The following is an 18189-nucleotide window of genomic DNA, read 5'->3' on the forward strand; positions in this document are numbered from 1 at the left end:
CTCATTCTTTGAACAGCTGTAATATCTGTCTTGCCTAAAAAATATTTTTCATTTCAATAATTTCAGAAATTTATAGAAACTACAATTAATATAGAAATAATTTTTAATCAATAAACTTACGTTTAGTACACGGCTTAAATGTTTAATTTGTTTTGTTATTTTCAAGGAACAGGGTAAAATGTTTTTCTGATTCAGGCATTTTTCATTAAATCAAGATTTGTACTACGATGTACCTTTAGAATGTTTATTTATCGGTACGCATACAACGTTGATGCCGGTACACATACAACGACAGATTTTTATTCACATTCACCACGACTAATCACAATCGACCCGTATAGAAATGATCTCATCGAGAGCGAATGACGAACAGTTCGGGCATAACGGGCCTCCGTTGCATTTGTACGGATTTACACCCTAGTCGCGCGTAAAAAAGTTTTACTTCAAAAAAATTTTGCTGCATACTATACTGTCTAAATTCTTTATACTGATGCTATTTGCAGAAGAGACGATCTAATAGTAGGTGCTCCATATTATTTCGAACAAAACAATGGTGGAGCTGTATATATATATTTGAATGGAGAAGAAGGAGTGTCAGATACATACTTCAAGCGTCTTTTGGGTCCCAGACCTGAAAGTCGATTTGGCATAGCATTGGCATGTTTGGGCGATTTGAATAAAGATGGTTATGAAGATATAGCAGTGGGTGCTCCCGAAGATGGTCCTGGTGGAGCAGTTTATATTTTCTTGGGGTCTAAAGATGGATTGCAAGAATCTCCCTCGCAGGTAATAAAATTGTATAACGTGTATTGATTTCACTGTCGCATAATGGCTAGTTATTATGAACCTAGGTGATTCTTCTTTACACTTAATATAGGTAATCCATTCTCATACTGGCTCATTAAAAGGAATAAAAACTTTTGGATATTCACTTTCTGGCGGACTTGATTTGGACAACAATGGTTATCCAGATCTACTTGTTGGCGCTTATGATTCAGATGCGATAGTTCTGTTGAGAACAAGGCCTATCATTGATTTGACAACAGAATTGAAACCATTAGATGATATTAATAATATCAATCCTGATAAAAGAGGATGCAGTATAAATCCATCCACAAATTACACTTGGTAAACCGTTTTTGAATTCCATATTGTAAAGTAAAATCATTAGATAATATGTTGGCAAAAAATACACAATAATTATATTCAGTAAATTCACAACAAGTTTTATATTTAAATCAAAAATTCATTTAGTAAGCTAATTATCAATGTTTTTCAGCTTTTCTTTTCAAATTTGCACTACACTTGCACAAGGCGAACTACAAGGTAACACTTTAAAATACACTTTGGTTGCTGAAACATTTTCGAATGAAAAACGCTTTTCGAGAGTATGGGTAGAGGGTTTCAGAAAATTAATTACTAATGAAATTACACATAAATATGACAAACCTTGTTCAACTTATACCTGGCTTTTGAAAGAGGACACTAGAGACATTTTGAGCCCAATCAAGGTAAATATGAGAACTGCATAAAAATTTACGTATCACAATCAAAACGCTCATATATATTAAAATGCAACTCGCAAATATTAAAAACATATAAATATTTGAATGACTTATTTTGCAAACAGTTTCAGCTGAAGTATACATTGCAAAATGCTCAACCTCCTTCACATCAAGACACAAATTTACCATCGTTAAATCAGTATCCAATATTGAATAGCAGCAGTACAGTGTTCACATTTCAAGCAAATTTCTTCAAACATTGCGGAGATGATGGAATTTGCATGAGCGACTTGCAGATATTGCCAAAACTTCTGTTACCATCAAACAACTATATTTTAGGCAACGATACAGATATAAAGTTGCATATACAAGTTACCAATGAAGGAGAGCCAGCTTATGAGCCATGGCTTTATATAAATCATTCAAATACGTTAGATTTTGTTTCAAGTAAAATTCGACAATCCGGTGCACATGTTAACTGTAAAGTTCATAGTTCGACCATGGTTGCTTGTTTGTTAGAAAATCCTTTCTATTCAAAAACTATTGTTGATATCTTAATACGCTTCCTGCCTCAAGAGTATGTTCGTTCGGCTGATTTAAAACATTGGCATTTCCAAATTTTTGCAAATACAACTTCAACGCAAGTGCATTATAAGGAACCAGAAGAACTTTATGCAAACATAAAAGAAGAAGCTAAGGTGTCAATTCAGGGTGCTACGTCTAATCCTGAACAGGTATATTTTGGTGGCATAGTTAAAGGGGAGGCTGCTATTAACTATTTTGAAGAAGTTGGCAGTTATGTTGAACACGTATATGCAATTCACAACCATGGGCCATGGGTATCGAAACATTTGGAAGTTGAAATTCATTGGCCGCATCAATTAGCTAATGATAAGATCAAAGGAAAATGGCTTCTATATTTAGCAGAAGAACCAACAATTGACGGTAAGTTAATGTACCACTTGTAAATTAATGGCATATTATAAAATCATTAGATAGTAACTATTATTTTTCTAAGACGATTACTGAGTTTTACACGGATTTTTTTTAAAGTTCGCAAGTTTTGTCAAAGAATACTATTTCAACCAAAAAAATATCAACCGTTATTATTTGCCAGTACTATCAGACTTACAAAAAAGTATACAAAAATTAACTTGATTAATCAACTCATTGTCAACAATCTGATGTACTGAATTGTAATTGTAGATTCAGGAGAAACAAAGTGCTACTTCGATTCGTCTTTAGTTAATCCATTAGGATTAAAATACCGTAATAAAAAAATAAATCATTCATCAAGTACCAATGAAAATGATAAATCTGCAGATAGAATAAGAAGAAATGTGAATGATGAAATTCATGATCTACTCAGCACTAAGCCAATGAAAGAAAACCTATCAGAGGAGAATATTCTTACAATAGTGAGTATATTATTTCGTAGAAAATCATATATATGCAATTTTATATTTATTTTTGAATATTTAGGGATGCGATGGAAATAAGCCGCTAGCAAAATGCTTGAAAATCCGATGTACAATTGATTCTTTAATTGCTCATCATTATGTAATTATTAAAATTCGATCCTATTTATGGAATGCTACTCTTACGGAAGAATTTAAAAAAGAAAAGAAAATGAATATCAAGTCTCACTGTATTGTTCAAGATAATAATGACGTAATAATATCTAACCAGGTAACTAATTTTATATGTAATATCGACCTTAAAATTCATAATTAAATTAGACAATTGGCTTAGACATGCTTATTTTAAAATTCTTAAAAGTTTAGAAGATTGTGTAATAAAAAGTTTTAATATTTCAGGCTACAACAACAGTAATTCCCAATTTATTAGAAGCTAGCCATACATTAAATATATGGTACTTGATCGGATCTGTTTTAATTGGACTTTTAATACTTTTAATAGTGATATTTTGTTTGCGGCAATGTGGATTTTTCGTTAGAGTTAAAAAGATACCACCGCATTCGGCTGTCATTCAGAAACCAGAGGAAAAATAATCTATGATGGAAAAACTTTGGAGAAACGAAAATGTCGATTTATAAGACATTATAAATATTGTTGTAATTGATAGTATCTAAAAAATGTGAAGCAATACAAATAAAACAAATTTTTTATAGTTAGTGGGACAGAAAATAAATTGTATAACGTTTATATATAAAATATAATATTTGATCTATTGTTTTTCAACTTCCCGTGGGATAAGTTTTATATATCTTTACGTTTCAAAGGTTTTTGAACATTTTGGCATAACTGAGAAAAAATGGTTGTATGTGTGTGTATGTGTGTGTGTGTGTGTGTGTGTGTGAGTGCGTATACATATTTTCGTCGACGATTTACCGATCAACCAATTCGATTAATTGAAAAAACATTCGATTCGTATTGATAAGGAGACGTGCTGATTAGTTTTTGGCGAAGGCAGGTCTAGTCGTTCCGAAGATACGGGGCACAAAATGCCAAAAACGGTACCTCAGTTTTTAAGAGAACGGAGCGTCCGATTTTGATAATTCAAAAAACATTTTACTTGTATGGACAGGATAAACAACTGATTAAATTTTTTGGAAGGCAGGTCCAGCGGTTATGTACTCTCAATAAAAATTAGTTAAAAAAAGTTATTTGGCGATCAAAAATGTTTATTGGACATAAGTATGTGCATCAAATTATCAGATATTTAATAGAGATTTTAATGTTGTGTATACATTTTGTGTAAATATTTTTGGGGTCCGTGCCAAGATTTTTAATTACGGTACAGGAACCAAGCAAACAAACACCCTACTATGTTATTACTGTAAATCACAAGTTCTAGGGCACCACTACCCATTATTATTATTAAATACTGTAATACACCGTACTGAACAAGTTCAGATATTACAACCGTTTATAGCTAAATATTTAATCACTTTGAGCTGAATGAAAACTGTATCAATTATTTATAATAAATCAAACAAGTATATATTAAAATATAGCTATATTTATAATAATGGTCACGGACGCATACCGGGTAAGTACTTAATATAGAAAAAAATAACTTTCATAGTTTACTTTATGAAGATATATAAGAAGAATGTACAGCAAATGATTTTACCTTTACAAATCCTTGGTAAAGATGTTATTTAGCACATATTAATAGTAAAATTAATCATTTTTTTTATATTTTTTCGAACTTAACTTACAAAAACACATTTTAATTTGCACTTTTGCGTGCTGCACTGGCCATCTGTCAACGGCAACTGACAACTAAAATTGGTGACAGTGACATGTTAAATGTGTCAAAGTTGTCTTAATGACAGTACATTTTAAATTGAATAATTAAAGGATTGAGGATATTGATAATTCTATTCTGTTTCTTGAGTAAATTTTGTGAAAAAATGTACAATTTTGAAGAATTGGATTGGACAGGTAGTACTTTATTTTGTCATAAAAGTTTATGCCTTTTCACGTTACTTTATATATATTAAACCAACCACTCATTTAGTTATTTTCTTATTATAATAGGCATTTTTCTTGAATAAAATTTGCTAATATTTGATTAAATTTCTTTTAAATTTTATGTTGAACATTTAATAGCAAACATATTTTTATCATATATTTATCTTTCATCATGACAAAAATGCAATTGTGTTTAGGTTATATATATTCTTTATAATGATTTTTAATAGTTATTTAATATTGCACTTATTATTTTGCAGATATTAGAGATTTATTCAGAAAATGGCGAGAAGGTAATGAAAGAAAAAGTGATGATGTTATTCAATTGTGGGAGGCGGTGTTGGAAGACAGACAAGAGAAACTTGGAAATGAACGTTAGACTTTCATGTGTATTCCACAAGAAAATCAAAGAGTTATATAATTTACAGTTTTAACATTTTCAGGATACATAGTTTTGGAACAAGTCATCATTAGTGCACTTGATTGTGCTCGAATTGATATTGCTGATAAATGCATTAAAATATTAAACAAAAAGTTTCCGAAGAGTTTGAGGGTTTTGAAATATCAAGCTATGAAGTTGGAAGCTATGGAATGGTATATGATTAATAAAAGTTTAAAAAATGAATCTAATATTTATTTTTATCATCACTTTTAATGGTTACTTTCTTTTAGCTATGATGATGCTCTACAGATATTAGATACATTGATAAGCCGCGATGAAACTAATGCAGCTCCACGAAAAAGGCGAATCACTATTTTTATGGAGAGAGGTCGAAATGTTGAGGCAATAAAGGAATTGACTGAATACTTGAAAATGTATTTTTTGTTACTGAAAAATTCTATTGCGTTGTTTAAATATTTTATTATTTTAAATCTATAATTCTAGATTTATGTCTGATCAAGAAGCATGGCAAATGCTGTCTGATTTATATTTAGCAGAAGGAGATTTATCAAAGGCTGCTTTTTGTGTTGAAGAGCTTATTTTACATAATCCACACTCTCATTTATTGCATCAGAGATTAGCTGATATTAAATATACTCAAGTAAAGTCAATTATGTTATGCATTTTAATCTGATTTGCATGCAAATAACAAATTGCATAATGTAGATAGTGAATAAAATTTTATATTTTATTTCCTTCTAGGGCGGCTTTGAGAATTGGGAGATAGCAAAAGTCTATTATAGTCAATCTATTAAATTAAATCCAAATAATGTTAGATCGTTATATGGATTGTATTTGGTATGTTTGAAATATTTATAAACAATTCTTCATACATACATATATATATATATATATATATATATATATATATATATATATATTCTTTCAGACTTCGGTGAATTTGTCTAATTCACAAAAGTTAGCAGCTGCCAAAAAGAAAGAACACGTAAAATTGGGCCAATGGGCATTAAATCAAGTGAAAAATATTCACGATAAACAGAAATGTGATTCAAGTTTGGTGAAAAGTCTAGAAAGCGCACTGGGTTCATTGCAAATATAGTTTTATATTATATATGGTAGATAGTGACTAAAATTATGTATGTTATTTTATAACTATATGTATAATTATGAAGTAAATTATATGTGCAATCATATATAGTTATATGTGATTGTAAATTTTAATTGCGCATTTTTTGTGCTTTAAGATATATTTTAAACATTATTTTTGAAGCATTATTAGAATGATTAATAGTGTTTTGCACATTTTGCTCTCGTTTTGTGACCTAAAATACGCTTTATATTAATTTTGATGAGCTAAAAAATACATTCATCTTGTAATAATAATTTTTCAAAGGATTTGAAATGTGCATAATAATAATATACAAATTAAAGTTTGGGAAACTTTGATATAAAACTCATTGCATTTTTATGACAGCTGTTTCTATAGTGGAGGTTATGTTATGATGGAAGTTCATTTAAAAAAAAATTAGGAATAATTGTTAGTTACTTGTTTAACATGTCTAAGGAATTAAAAAAGACTTTAAAAGAAGCACGTGATGCTCTCAAAGCAAAAGATTACACTACTTGTGTTAAACAATGCAGAGTAATACACAATTTTATGTTTATCATGCTTATTTAAATCCATCTTTTTTAGTATACATTACTTTTATATTTATTTAATTTTTAGTGGGTTTTAAAAGAGGATCCTGAAAATTATATGGCATTGATATTTTTAGGAGCTGCCTATCAAGAAACAGATTCTAAACAAGTAACATATGAACATTATTTGTATTGACGCAGAACTAAAATAACCATGATGATACTATTAATGTAATGTAGAAGTATTCTTTATATACATATATATTTTTTCTTCAGGCTTACAGCTACTTTCGAAAGGCATCAGAAATCAGTCCCAGCCAATTATTAGCATGGCAAGGTTTGGCAAATTTTTTTGACAAACAAGCTCCTTGCGAGGAACTAGCTCAAGTTTATGGAAAATTATTAGTTTTAGACGGGTATTGCCAATATAATTTTATTATTTATTGAATAAATGCTAATGCATTATTTATATTTTAGAGATAAAAGTATTGAAGTATGCCAAAAAATGATATCTTTATCAAGTAGACTTTCAGTTAATGACTCTTGTGTAAAAGCTCTGCAAGGTGCATTAAATTGTATAATAGAATCTGATAAGAATGATAAAAGGATTTTACAGATATATTCAACTATAGCAATTGCGGTAATGCAATCTGAAAGAATTCCTGCTAAACATTCTGACATAGTACGTTAAGATAAAATAAAGCATTTATTTAAAATATAAGTTTTGAAAAAACTCCTTTTTTATAGTTAGAACAAGCATTGTCAGTTCTCACAGCACATCCCGAAGTTGAAAATCATTCAGAATTTTGTAAATGGCAATTAAGACAGTTTTTTCATTTGAGCAAATTTGAATTACTTTGGGATAAATGTAAAATCATGCACGACTTATATCCTCAAGATTCATATCCTCTAGAATGGATTTGCAAGCTATATGTTGAGATGCAATTAGATGATTATTATGAGGGAAATTTGAAATTGGAAATTGATATAGATAAGTATTTAACTGCTCTCATCTTTATTAAGCAGCCTTATGATATGTCTCAGATGGCTAAAAGTGTCATGCTACTTCTGCAGAATGATTTTGTAAGAGCAAGGGATATTGCAGTTAAAGGTAAGTTCTGCTTTTTATAGAATATAAATACATATAAAGTATTTTACGGTTTATGCATGGATTCTTTGATATAGCAATTTTATTCCTTTTGTTGTAGTAACGTATATATCGTATTATTACTAAAATTGAAATTCTTTCTAAATATTATTTTTATTCAATATTTTTATTAACAGAATTCTATCATTAAATGCTATTTGAAATACTATTTAAAATGGTGAATGAACAAATAAATCATCTTGTTTAATTATATGTATTTTAATAATTCAGTTTAATGTGCAGACTATAATTAGTAATAAAATTATAATTTTGTTTGATGTATTAACATATTATCAGGCGAGTTAAACAAAAATTTTAGTTAGAATTCAGCAAGAACGAAGAAACCTAGAACGCTTGAAAAGTATTTGAATTTCTTAATCATTGTTTTCTGGTTCTACGATTTCTGGAATAGTGCCAACACCATTATTTTCTTCTTCTTCTTCTTCCCCTTCCTCACCAAGTTGACCTTCACCGGTCGTCTCTGATTTCTTGGCCTTCTTCTTCTTTTTTTTCTTCTCAGTCTTTTCATCTTCATCTTCATGCACCATCCAATAAGGTTCACCAATTACGCGAACTATACCATTGTTCCTCATATTAGCCAAAGAACTAATGTACCTCCTTACTGTATAATATTGGCCACATTCTATTATACATACTGGTTCTTTTGGGCGACCTAAAATATACCCATAAAATTTTATTATTTGTGTTTTTGCTTTTCATATAACTTCTTTAAATTATTAATAAATGACCTGATTTGCGACCCATTTCCGACAGAAGTGATAACGTTTTGAAACCACTGACGAGGTGGCCGAATACGCATCGTTTGCCATTCAAAGGCGACAGTTCTCGAAATGTTATGGTAAATTGTGAATTGCATTTGCCTTTGAAGGAACACATTGACAAATTTCCTGTAATATTTGTTAATAGAATAAACCGAAATATCGGCGAAATATAAACCAACGACATACCTGGTCGGTCATGTTTCATTGTATAATTTTCTTCTTTGAAATTACCACCATAGATAGATACACCACCGTTCCCGTTACCTTGGGTGATATCACCACCTTGGCAGTACAAACCTGGATATAGTAATAATATTTTAATTTATCTAGTATTAATGAATTTAATACTAGTAGGATTTAATAATAGTAGTTAATTAACCTGGTACTATTCTATGAATAAAAGAACCGCTATATGTTAAACCTCTGCAATCATGGCTTCCGTTGCATATGGCTAAGAAATTTCTGACCGTTATTGGACACATATCTCCATATAGTTCAAATATCAACCTGTCTGTGAAATAATAAAACGAAATATATTAAGATTTTACGAAGTTTTTACAACTATATTTACGATTTATCTTTTTTAGATTTTCTCAACATCATGCTCCTATTTTAATATAGGGGCGCTTTTATGCCCCTATATTATTCTATCCGCTTCTTTTTTATAACCTTTAAGAAGTTGATATAAAGTTTTAAAATATTGAATACAGAGTAGAGCTAGATGTTATTGGAGGAAAAAAATCTTTTTTTTAGATTTTTATATAAGAAATTAACTTGTATCAATATATATTTTTTCTGCAAATATAATATAATATTGCTACGAGTGTCGCTTATAAACAATGTTTATACGAAGTTATATAACTCTGAATTGAATGAGTGAGAATTATAATTTGTTATTTTGGTGTTTAGTATTTTAGGAGCGATAATGATTGTGAAATCTTAAAATATTTTCTATAACAAATACTTGAGAGGCTTGCTGGCTCGTACAAGTGTGTCGCTTCTGGAAAACACTCTCGTAGCCAAAAGATTAAATCCAGTTAATTGTTTTTCAAAATTATGATTTAAGCATCATCATTTACATTTATTTCTAGAAGTTCTGTGATATTTGTAATTACCAAAATTTTTCTTATTGCCTATCCTTATGTCGAAATATACTCTAGGTCTGCATTTTGGAAATTTCTTGTTGCACAATGGTTTAGGTTTTGCAGACGAGAACAGAAGCGGATGTTTAGCCATTATATCCATTGATTTTAATGTATCCCTCCACAATTCATTGCATTCGTCCCGGGTAATGGTTCGTGGTTTTGTATCCATTAGCCGCTTTCGCAAAACACGGTTATCTTGCATTATTTGCAAAATATGGGAATGTAGTGCTTGCATTTTGCTGTATCTTATTCCTGCTATTGGATTATAAGTATCCAGAGATCCTGAAATTGATTAAATTCTGTTTTATTGCATTAAATTGAATACCCTTCTAATTTCATAAAGTTTTAGATTAAACAAAGAGTTTTTTTATAAGGCATCCAACCTATTATTGAGAGAAGAAAAATTATGTTCAAAAAAAATTAATTAGGTGCCATACGTTCTGATTCTCCTTCAGTAGATAAAATTACAAAAATAAATAAATACATAAAATAATCAGCACCAAATATACGATACATTATGAAAAAATTAACGTTAAAGTCAATTGATGAATGCCTATATAAAATACATTTTGTTTACTAATATTTATAAATTACCTTTAGTACGTTTGATTTTATTGATGTTAGCATAAAGAATTGCGTCTTCTTGCATGATTCTATCCATTCTTTTGCAATCCGCTTTCAATTTAGCAACTCTTAAAAGACTTCTTATTTCTAATTCAGGAGCTTTATTGTCAATTGAACTCGTCATTTCTCTTATCTAAAAAAAAACATTAGGAAATTATATAATAACATAACAACTTTCAATAGGTAAATGCTCATGTATTAATGTTATAGTAACAAGAGAAAAACTTTAATAACAAAATATAGAATGCACATGATAAATTGCTCATTACTTTTTATGTTCACCTAATTAAATCTTAATCTTAATCTCATATTATGGATTTTTTGAGAAAGGTACAGAAACCATTCTGCACTCACTTATATACTATGAGGATACTTATATTTATCGGGTTTTTTGAGAAAGGTACAGAAACCATTCTGCACTCACTTATTTAATATGAGGATACTTAATTATCGGAAAAGTATTATTTTAGTAAATTGATTTTCTATTTCATATTACCCGAATCTCCAATTTAATTATTAATATAATAATTAAATTAAAATAATAATTATTAATTGGTTGTAATAGTAAATATCTTATATATTTCACTATATGCATATATTATACATATATGCTTATTTTTATAGTATTATAACATGTTGAACTACATATAAACTAAAATATGAAAAATATATATCACGTTTCTTTTGAGTTTTATTGTATACGCTCATAAACGCGTAAATAAATGTCACGTTGCAAAAACTTTACGGTTATTTTTTGCAGAAAATGTATTACATTACGTGGTTATGCAGTAATAAATACAGGTCACGATAAAAATGATAAGAAATAATTCTAGGTTCTACCACTTTTAGTTTATTAATAAAATACCCACGTTTTTTAAATGTTTCTCGTAGGCTTGTCCACTATTTCCGATTGGAGGTTTTTTCGTTTTTAATTGAAGTCGTGCACAAATACTTTCACAATAAATAGGTTTTCTTTGCACGAAATCTTCATTGTCACATTTATATTTTTTAGACATTATGTAAAAAAACTAATAATTTTTAATGAAAAGGATCATTTGCCGATTGTAATTTTAGTTGGTTACGATAACTGCAGCATGAATTTTACCCGCAATAAATTTAATTTTCATTTGAAAATGATAGAAAATTTAGTTTAATAAAAACAAAAGCCTGATGAAATGATAGTTGACTAAAGCTATACTTAATAATAAAACCAAATACTTTAAATGCAATTTATCGTGTTGCATAATGATAAAGATTGCACAATGATTGCAGAAAACTATTTTTAAAACTTTTATATTTGCTAAATATAATTAATTCTACTGAATGTGTATTATATGAATCATAAAACTATGATTTACTCAAATAAAAAGTGTAAGCAAAACGTGCTCAAAGTTGGTGAAGTTATGAGTACTTGCTGTGGAAAAATTACATATTCTCAAATACATAAGAGAAACACATACGGCAAGCAAGTACCGTATGCAACGATCTCTAAAAGACTAAAAACAACTTTGTAAAACACGAGTACTTTTTAAAACTTACAAAATCTACTTTTCATAGCAAACATTTTGCATAATATTTTCTTCCCAGTTACTGAATCTCGACCGGGATGGTTGCATGCTTTGTACGCTTTAGCAATTTGTTATCAGAAACTTTCTGCTTGGAATTCTTGCGAACAAATTTGTCGAAAGGGGTTGTCTAAAGTGATGCCGATGAGCAAACCATCAATTAAGATCCATTTAGAAGAAATGCTGGTTGAGAGTCTTATTAAACAAGAACATGATGCTAAATTACACGATGCAGCTGATAAATGTCGAGAAGTGAGTAATCATAAAATTCTCACATTGCATGTGATAAACTATGTGCTAAACGCGAAAATTTATTTTTCTAACAATAAGGCAACATTTGGATTTTTGCTATTTACTCCATATAATTCAATCCTTGAAATTTGATATAGAAATTAAGACTAAAATTTCTGATTGATCTAATCGTAATTCTGAATTATACATATTTGTATCTTACGGCATTAGTGAATTGCTTTATTGGTTGTTTATTATGACTTAATTACAAGTATGATTTATCAGATATTAATTTTGCGTTAAAAATTATGAATATACAAAATTTTCATTATATTTTGGTTTTTCATAAGTATCTGAAACATATTTATATTTTCATATTTTTACTTATTTTCTTAAAGATAATATCATAATTTGCAGCTTTAAAAGATAATATTATAATTTTTAAATAATGTATTTTTTCCAGATTTTATCCGCAACACCTGACAATGCGAATATTTTATATTTTGATTTATTCACCAAACTTCTATTAAACAAAGGCAATGTAAATATTTCTTCCGATTGTCCTGGGTATGATGGACTTAGTAATTTTCAAACTACAACTTTGAACTCCTTGAAGCAAAGACTTCTAAACAACTTTGAAGCCGCATTGCTCATACTAACTAACGCTTTAGATCAAAACCAATTCAAAGAAACGGACGAAGCGGCACTCTTGTTGGAGATCGGAAAATGCTATAAGTCATTAAATAAGTTAGATGAAAGTTTGATTGCTTTTTTAAAATCAGCGAAATTAAATCAGTATTCTGCGGATGTGTTTTATCATATAGCCGGGTGTTATACATCATTGAAGTGAGTGTATACCACATTATGTTTAATGAATATTTTCCATAGTTTGTGAACAATATTATTTTGTGTCCAGTGTTGAAAATGGCGTAGAACGCGCGAAGAAATGTTTGCAAAGATCTATGCACTTCGATAAACTTCATCCAAAGGCTGGCTCTTCGTTGAGTCGCTTATATAGACAAAATAATCAAACTGAAGAAAATTTAGCGTTACTGCAGAATGCCGTACAAACTGGAAGGTCAGTTCTATAAATTTAATTAAATTTCCATAAGAATTTATATTTTAAATTTGTTTTTAGAAATTTAGAAACAAAATGGGCTTGGTTACAATTAGGTCTCCATCATCTTTCTAATCGCGAATACGATTCCGCAATCAACAGTCTTCGTGTTGTCATCAGGATTGACCCAGACGATGCACAATGCTGGGAAAGTTTAGCCGATGCGTATGTGAACCGCGGGTCTTATGTGTCTGCCCAGAAATCATTCCGAAAAGCTTTAGACATCAACCCTTCTTCTATTTATGCAAAAATACGTACTGCAAATATAAATCAAAGTTTAGGTCATTTAAACCAATCCATAACTTGGTACAACGAGGTTTTAGAGATTGATCAAAATTACCTGTTAGCACTGAAGGGTCTTGGTGAAACATATTATCTTCTAGCCAAACGCGCGTTTAAACAAAAAATGCCCGGACTTTGCAGAAAATATTGCCAGATGACAGTAGATAATTTATTCAGAGCTATTCGAGTAAATAACAGATTTGTATGTCTGTATAGATTATTTGCTAATTGTATAATGCTAGTAATCGATCTACCCGACTATTATTCGTGGTTAGAATTATCGAAAGAAATTTCTCCTGAACACAACGGGGCAAAGTTGCAAAAATTGGAATTGTTTGATATAGCGAAAAAGTTCTATTATCAAACTTTAAAAATGTCACAAAATAATGATAATGTTTGGAATGAACTTGCTATAAATTATCATAACCATGCTGTATATCTGGATAAAATAAGTGACAAGTCGGACGAAGTTTTAAATTTGTTGAACAAAGGTATGTCAATAGCTAGAAAGGCGGTAATGCTAGCGCCCAGTAAATGGCAGCATTGGAATACCTTAGGTTACGTAGCTTGCAATAAACATTTGAATCAGTTGGCACTAGCTCAACATTGTTTTATAAAAGCAATTAATATAGGAAAAGACACAGCGGTTGCCTGGACAAATTTAGGTGTCTTATATGTTCAATACGGTGACATGATATTGGCGAACAAAGCATTTGCAAGAGCCCAAGAATCAAATCCAAGGTAACGTGTAAAAATAATTATATAAGAATCGACGAATTCTAGATATTTCATTAGCATATTTCAACAAATGTTATACTATCGTTTTCAATATAGATATAAAAATGTAGATTTAATATTTGAAATTCAATGGTAGAAGTATTTGAAATTGATTATTTATATAATTTTAGATTACGGTATCATATTATATAGATTTTTTTCTATTAATTATTATTGCTTATGTTTCATAAATTTTAATCTTTCTAAATAGTTACGTTGGTAGTTGGATTGGCCAATCATTCCTAGCGCACAAATTAGCCAATGAAGATGAGCTAGATCTATATCGTCATTCCGTTCAGTTGGCATTTCAACCTGAATGTTGCTTAGCCTACGCAAATCTTGTCTGCGAAACAATTAACGATCCAAATAAAATGAAAGAGTTTCGTTATAAGTTTGCGATAGAAGATATGCAAGCCGTTTGTTTGTCTACTGATATCATTATCTGGTATCTTGAACATTATGGTTGGATAGAGGATGCAGACTGGAAAGAGTTTGATCTCAAACAGGCCAAAGGACGGGAAAATAACATTGTGTGCGCGCTGACCTTATTAGGACATCTTCGATGTCTTCAGAAAATGTATAAAGGTAAAGACATAATGAAATCATTAAACCAATTGCGTTCAGTTTGCCTAATGTTAATCACTATTTATTTTAGGAGCCCAAACTGCTTATTTGACGGCTTTAAGTTTATGCAGCGAAAGTCATAAGGATAAGATATTAGTTAATTTAGCAAAAGTACAATTAAAATTATCACTGCCAGAAATTGCATTAGAAACATTAAGCCATGTAAATGAAGCAACTTTTATGTAAGAGAAAATTTATTCTTTATTCAATTCATTTTGTTATCGAATTAATAATTTTTTAGGTCGGCTTGCACTTTAGCGCAAGCGTATTTTAAATGTGGCCAATTTGAGGAATGTTATGCCACATATGGAAATGCTTTAGAATGGTTGTGCGAAAATGATGAACAGAAATCGAGCGTAGCTATTGGTATGGCACGCCTTGCTTATGCGTTTCAAGTACGTTTCTTACCAATGCAGCTAGATATCTTCAGTAATAATAAATATATTAAGTTAATTTAATTATTGCAGGGACCCAATGATACAAAAATTTTGCTATTTCAATGCTTGGCAACAAAACCCCCTCCCTTAAATGCTTTATATGCGGCTTGTGCTTTGGGTATATTGCATCAAGATGAAAACTTGACGAAGCTGACTTTGAATGAGCTCCAAAACTTGAGTAATTGATAATAATGAATATGAATATTTGTTTAAAACACTATTTAGGTGCACTACATATGTAATATATTCGTTACAGACAACAGTAACAATGGCAAGTTTAACAAGATTAACGATACAGTTCTGTTTCTTCAAGTTCAGCACGAAATTTCAATAAAGAACCAACTTGCTGCACGTAATATAATTTTAAATGCTCTAAGGCAGTACCCAATTTGTGGAGAAGCTAGGTACATGTTAGCAAAGTTTTTGTTAACTAAAGAAGAAAAGGCTGCTGGGAGTATAGCCGCCTTATTAACGAATTCGTGCATTGAATTTATGGATGAAGATGAGGATAAACGAGTGAAATATGCGAAGGTAATTTAATAATAGAATTAATTTTGCCTTATATAAAAAATAAATATTTATGACCCGTGTATTTTTGTAAATATATAAATCGGTGTTTAATTTTTTAAAGTTTGCGTTCTAAATGTGTTTTATGCATGATCAAGCGCGGGTGCCATTGAACTACCGCGATGTTTGTACAACTAGGATGTACATGCATTTTTTTATTGCATATGTATCATATATTTCAATTTTCATTCCACCAAGGTTTTAAGTATGATTAGCCGTGCCCAATTACAATCACATGATGTCCGATCTGCCAGAATATCTTCCCAGCGTGCAATATTTCGTTGTCCAGATACTCTCATTCCATGGGAATGTTTATTAAATACACAAGAGAAGGATTCAAGTCATTCGAGTTATTGGAATAAATTAAATGTTCATGTTTCAAATTTGAAAGCTGAGCTAAAATGATATTAAAATCAAGTTAGTGATACCAGAAAAAATATTATCATTGAAGCTGTAATTTTATTTTTCTTATATACTGTTTTATAAATAAACATATTATGAAAAAATGAATTTGTGCCTAATTGCATCATGCATATACACGAATACACAAACACACACTATATATATATTATAATTAGCTTGTATTAATTTATCGGTAATTAATTAAATATTGAATCAGCAACTATGTATTGGCTCATTGTAGTCGGATATATAACATAGAGATAATTCCATTTTGCGATAATTCTCCAGGATTTATATAGAAATACATCTAAAGTTTTCTATCATTTCTTCTTTTCCAAATAATTGTTTGCCTGTCGCCATACGAGACGATTCAAACTTGAAATTTACATAAAGTAAGTGAATTTACAGCTCGAGGGCGAATGCCGCATTTGAAGTTTCAAAAACTTTGCTAAACTTCATTGGGATGGGTCATCTTGTTTGCGGTGTCCATCAGACGAAAGCGCTGTCCGATTGTTTTTTTAAATCTTTAAATCATAAGAAAGATAAAAACAATTATAGAAATATTTTATATTGAGATAATAGCTACGTGAAGGAATCAATTATTATGTAGTTAAAAATATATATTTGGAATAAAATCACTTATAATAAATATAATCGAATTTTTTTGAACCATTCAAATCGGTTGATCCGTGCGCCCGAAAACGTGACTGGAAATTTGTATCCATACATACATATACACACACACATCCATTTTTCCTGGGGTATGCCAAAATATTCAGAACTTTCAAAACGTCGAGAAATGTAAAAAAAATTCAATTTCGATTTTCGGCCCATTACAATAACTTACCCTACGGGAAGTTAAAAATGTTATAGATAAGATTCAAAATGTGCCGGGATTAGCTCAAGAGTAGCGTTTCCGATTCACATGCTGGAGGTTCCGAATTCGAATCTCCGACAAGAATTAAAAAAAAATTAACTAGTTAAGTTGGAATAATAATAGAATTATGAATTGTAATAAAAAAGAATTTAGAAGAAGAATAATTTAGATGAGAAGTATAGAAGAAGAAGATTATGTGGTTAGAAGATGAAATGAGAAGATAGTAAAGAAGAATGAAGATAAGTTAAGAAGTATAGAAGAATAGGATTATGTAAAGATGATAGTATAAAATTGAGGATTGTATAGGACAATATAATTGTATAGAATAATGTAGGTGGCTGAATGCTCGAGTAAGCGAGGCCAATAACAAAAAAAAAAAATTAAAATCAAGTACAACTTCAAATGGTTTGTTTACCAACCGATTATTATCTATACAATGCAGCAATATGATCTGTGATTGTTGATATTATATCAGTAGTTGAAATACCACTTTCATTTTGTTCCTGCGTTTCGGTAGGGACAAGAACAAAGGCGTGTAGACTCGGGCGCTATATGCACCCGAGTCGATGTCGCCGCATGTTCAAGGTCTTGAAGAAACCAGGACAGTTTTATGTTTTTGTAATAT

At 30.1% G+C, this 18189-nt stretch overlaps 3 protein-coding genes across 3 annotated transcripts in view; all 3 read left to right on the forward strand.

Annotated features, from left to right (window-relative positions):
- The window catches only part of LOC113383599 (integrin alpha-PS1-like), a gene marked incomplete in the record, with an annotated part of 31697 nt that extends 28054 nt beyond the window's left edge, over nt 1-3643 (forward strand). Inside the window, 7 exon segments of the mRNA XM_026621855.1 lie at nt 515-786; nt 878-1128; nt 1280-1511; nt 1631-2450; nt 2712-2923; nt 2988-3194; nt 3323-3643. Coding sequence (XP_026477640.1) covers nt 515-786; nt 878-1128; nt 1280-1511; nt 1631-2450; nt 2712-2923; nt 2988-3194; nt 3323-3517 — 2189 coding nt within the window.
- Nucleotides 3644-4733: 1090 nt separating this feature from the next.
- LOC113363240 (ER membrane protein complex subunit 2-like) lies at nt 4734-6515 on the forward strand. Its single transcript, XM_026605727.1, has 7 exons — nt 4734-4916; nt 5207-5320; nt 5390-5540; nt 5619-5762; nt 5833-5989; nt 6091-6186; nt 6278-6515. The coding sequence occupies exons 1-7, from the start codon at nt 4886-4888 to the stop codon at nt 6446-6448; spliced, it is 864 nt and encodes a 287-aa protein (XP_026461512.1). The 5' UTR covers nt 4734-4885; the 3' UTR covers nt 6449-6515.
- Nucleotides 6516-6845: 330 nt separating this feature from the next.
- On the forward strand, nt 6846-16712 carry LOC113373422 (tetratricopeptide repeat protein 37). Its single transcript, XM_026613721.1, has 15 exons — nt 6846-6991; nt 7076-7156; nt 7264-7403; nt 7465-7669; nt 7735-8098; nt 12273-12502; nt 12945-13327; nt 13398-13559; nt 13620-14621; nt 14869-15242; nt 15313-15463; nt 15523-15676; nt 15749-15896; nt 15975-16249; nt 16484-16712. The coding sequence occupies exons 1-15, from the start codon at nt 6905-6907 to the stop codon at nt 16688-16690; spliced, it is 3963 nt and encodes a 1320-aa protein (XP_026469506.1). The 5' UTR covers nt 6846-6904; the 3' UTR covers nt 16691-16712.
- The last annotated feature ends 1477 nt before the right edge of the window (nt 16713-18189 follow it).

Source organism: Ctenocephalides felis, unplaced genomic scaffold (genome assembly GCF_003426905.1).
Source record: "Ctenocephalides felis isolate EL2017-DRISC unplaced genomic scaffold, ASM342690v1 CF-g0.4_SCAFFOLD_00845, whole genome shotgun sequence".
NCBI classification, from domain to species: domain Eukaryota; kingdom Metazoa; phylum Arthropoda; class Insecta; order Siphonaptera; family Pulicidae; genus Ctenocephalides; species Ctenocephalides felis.